The sequence below is a fragment of the Arachis duranensis genome, chromosome 8 (assembly GCF_000817695.3).
Source record: "Arachis duranensis cultivar V14167 chromosome 8, aradu.V14167.gnm2.J7QH, whole genome shotgun sequence".
Classification (NCBI taxonomy): domain Eukaryota; kingdom Viridiplantae; phylum Streptophyta; class Magnoliopsida; order Fabales; family Fabaceae; genus Arachis; species Arachis duranensis.
The window spans coordinates 10,236,356-10,239,737 of NC_029779.3; the positions used below are offsets into that span (position 1 = coordinate 10,236,356).

General features: G+C 30.0%; 1 protein-coding gene across 1 annotated transcript; it reads right to left on the reverse strand.

The window, feature by feature from the left end:
* Window positions 1-340: 340 nt before the first annotated feature.
* LOC107460674 (probable indole-3-pyruvate monooxygenase YUCCA11) lies at window positions 341-3,078 on the reverse strand. The gene is made up of 5 exons (XM_016079059.1): window positions 2,461-3,078; window positions 1,980-2,213; window positions 1,586-1,711; window positions 1,161-1,331; window positions 341-526 (listed from the first exon to the last, which is right to left on the reverse strand). The coding sequence occupies exons 1-5, from the start codon at window positions 3,076-3,078 to the stop codon at window positions 341-343; spliced, it is 1,335 nt and encodes a 444-aa protein (XP_015934545.1).
* Window positions 3,079-3,382: the final 304 nt, after the last annotated feature.

Below are 3,382 nucleotides of genomic sequence, written 5' to 3' on the forward strand. Positions count from 1 at the left end.
TTGAAATCTTCATATCATGAACATTTGAAGCACGTATCAAAAAAGGTGTTTTACCGTTTCATATGAGGAAGTTCAAAATTTGAAATTGGGTAACTTTCTAGAAAAGGCGAAGTAGTGGAGAGAGAAATTAAGAATAGTGGAAAACGTGTCGGATGGGTACGAGTAAATGAAGGGAAGTGAATTTCATTTATGATTGATTAATGCCTTATGATGATATAATAAGAGCATGTTAGGATTAAGTGTTATTATTCTAAGATGATATCGGAAATAACACATTAATCCTATGAGGCAATTTGTTAGTCGAAAATAATTTGTTTCGAAAAAGGGAGCATTTGAAGAGTCAATAAGCGTATGTCTTCGAAGAAAAGTCAACATCGAAAGAGAGCCCTTTGGGCAAAGAAGATCGAGCAAGACTTTGTAATGACCAATCAACAAGCTGATCAATTGGCTGAATCGAAGGTTCCAAGGTTTGAGAGTTGCATTTGAATGTTGCCTTTTGTCCAACAAAAGAAGTGGAAACAGTTACCTTTGAATTAATGAACGTGAGAGTTACACTTTAGAAATTACTCATGCACACTCACATCCTAGCAAATTTCTAAGTCTGCTCTGACTCAATTTTCTGTAGGATTCCTTCTGCTTATTTTTACTTTTCATTTACATTTTTTGCAAACTTTACTTTCCTTACAAATTTATCTTTCAAGAAATATTTATTTTCCTTGTTCAATTTTATGTTTCAGTACTTTAATTTTAGTTTTAAAAGTCCTTTAATCTAAACGAAGGAATTTTATTGCTTTATTTAATTTCAATGCAAATCATTTTAAATTCAGTCAATTTATTTTCAAAGTCTTATTTTTTGTTTTCATATTTTCATAAGTTTTTGTCCGATCGAAAGGTCTTTGATGCACTTTGAAAAATTGGTACTCCCAAAGAGGAGTAGGTTTCGCTCCCAGACCATTAGATATCAAACCACTTTCGATTTGCTAAAAATTGACAAAATAATAACTAAGAATCGTTAGATGAAAATTTAGTCAAATCAATTAAATCATTTAACTGCTCTTAGCTATCAAGTTCACATGAAAATGAAGTTTCACCTTATTTCAATCAATCGATCAACTTGCATGTATCACTGTAAAATAGCACTAAAATGTAATTTGATTGACCCTTGAAGTCAAAATGAAGTTGATGTCATTTGCTATTTTCATCGCATCAAATGAGATGCCTTCTAATCCTCTTTTTGAAAATCCAGCACTGTAAATTCCATGTTCTCCTTTCCAATGATTTGGGTAACTTGGTTTTGGCATTCCGTTCTCATTGAATAGATTCCTGTAATCCTGCCAAAAATGTAACACAATTAATTACACAAATATATTTATTAAATACATTAATCCAAACAATAATGTTAGAAAGACAAAAAATAAAGTCAAAATTTATTTTTAATAAATATTAAATAAGATAAATTCTAATTGATTTTATTTTGGTAATTTAAAATTGAATTTGAGACTACTATACCGACTATCCATTGAATAGATTTGTTTCTTTAAGAAATAATATATTTTTTCCGAAATAAAAATACAAATATACGCACCTTAAGCCACTTCAGCACATTGGTTTTGTATCCGGTAGCAAAGATGATTACATCAAAATGAGCATGTTGTCCATCAACAAATTTAACGATCTTGCCTTCTTTGATACTTGAAATACCAGGATAAACCTAAATTTAATTTAAGACAAGGATAACTAATATTGTTAATTAGCAAATCAATTTATAAATTATAATTAATTAATTAAAAGTATAAAAAATTAACTTTTACTTAAACAACATTAACTGACTTTAATGTTTAGATTATAACTTAATATTTAAGATTAAATATTTATAATTTGAAGTCTAAAATTTTAGATAAATAAAATAATTTTAAAAAATTAACTGATGTTAAAAAGTTGATTATCTAGCATTAAACAAGTATATATGTATTTATTACCTTCACTTTTCCCTTCTTAATTTTTTCTACACAACCAACATCAATGGTAGGAGTAGTACCACCTTTTATTTTGAGTGCAAAAGGTCCCTCCTTTGGCCTCGTCAAACCATACTTAAACATATTCCCATACTTCAATTTGCTCATAAGAATCATCATCTTGTCCACTTTTTCCACCATAAAGTGTTTCAGCATCAACATACCCGCATACACCATTTCTTTAGTAAAATAATGCACCTGAATGAATAGCATACACTCATTATTAAATTTTATTGGTTATTTTGAACTATATAGGATTCATATATTAGAATAGATGCAATGCATGCTTTTTGATTGCAAGCACAAGAATTTACATAATTAAGTAGCTCATGTATATTTTGATTTGATTTATTAACACTCTAATTTGCAAGAATTATAAAACTATCTTTTTTAGAGAACTAGACATATAAATAGTTATATATCTATCGACAGAAAATCAATTTACCTGACTTCTGACGACAATAGAGGTATATGCACCCCAAATTGAAAGATCATAAGCAATTTCCATACCAGAATTGCCACATCCAACAACCAAAACATTCTTCTTGTACATTTCTCTTCCATTCAAATACTTGCTACAATGCATGGACTCTCCTTGATAGCTCTCAAGCCCTTTAATGTTTGGGATGTACTCTTCACTATTCTCTCCGCTCGCAACCACCAGAAACTCTGCCTCATAGATCTCACTGGCACCGGAAGAGTTGTTGGTAACAAGGAGCCTCCACTTTCCACTGCTTTGGTCAATGAAAGCAGAGTCAACAGAGCAATTGTAGTTGATGGCAATACTGAAATGCGCGATGTAAGAGTCAATGTAGCGCAAGAAATCAATTCTAGGGACAAATTTGGGAAAGTCAGAAGGAAAAGGATAATGTGGAAGGCTACAAAATTCTTTTCCTAAGTGTAGTTTCAAACGATCATAGGCTCTTTTTCTCCAAAGAGAAGCAGGACAATCATCTCTTTCAAGAACAATATTAGAGATTCTGAGTTTGTTGAGGCACCCTGCAGTTGCTATTCCAGCAGGTCCTGCACCTACAATCACAACTGGTACTTCAATAATATGCATGCTTGATTGTTATAGTTAATAATTAATTTACTCTTGGTGTTTTTATAGTTTTATAAAGTTCTATTATTATTGAAAACATCCGTGAGTTATGATGATCTTTTTATAGTTTTTTGTCTGTTTTGTTGTAATTAATTATGGGGCAATGCGTATATTTTGGAGGCAGTGTAACTGGTTATTGGTTAGTCAAGTAATTTTTGGAAAAAATTTATTTTTATTATCTAAAATTAAAAATCAGTTATAAAATTAAAATTAAAATATAAAATATATATTTAAAATATATGAAACATTATATATAAGTAATATA

Bases quoted from the DNA above. Each gene is read 5' to 3' on its own strand.
- LOC107460674 (XM_016079059.1), bottom strand. From the start codon at position 3,078: ATGCATATTATTGAAGTACCAGTTGTGATTGTAGGTGCAGGACCTGCT. The intron at 1,712-1,979 runs GTAATAAATACA...AATTAAATTTAG, and splicing joins TTAAGAAGGGAAAAGTGAAG to GTTTATCCTGGTATTTCAAG. The intron at 527-1,160 runs GTCAATCAAATT...ATTAATTCAAAG, and splicing joins ACTTCATTTTGACTTCAAGG to GTAACTGTTTCCACTTCTTT.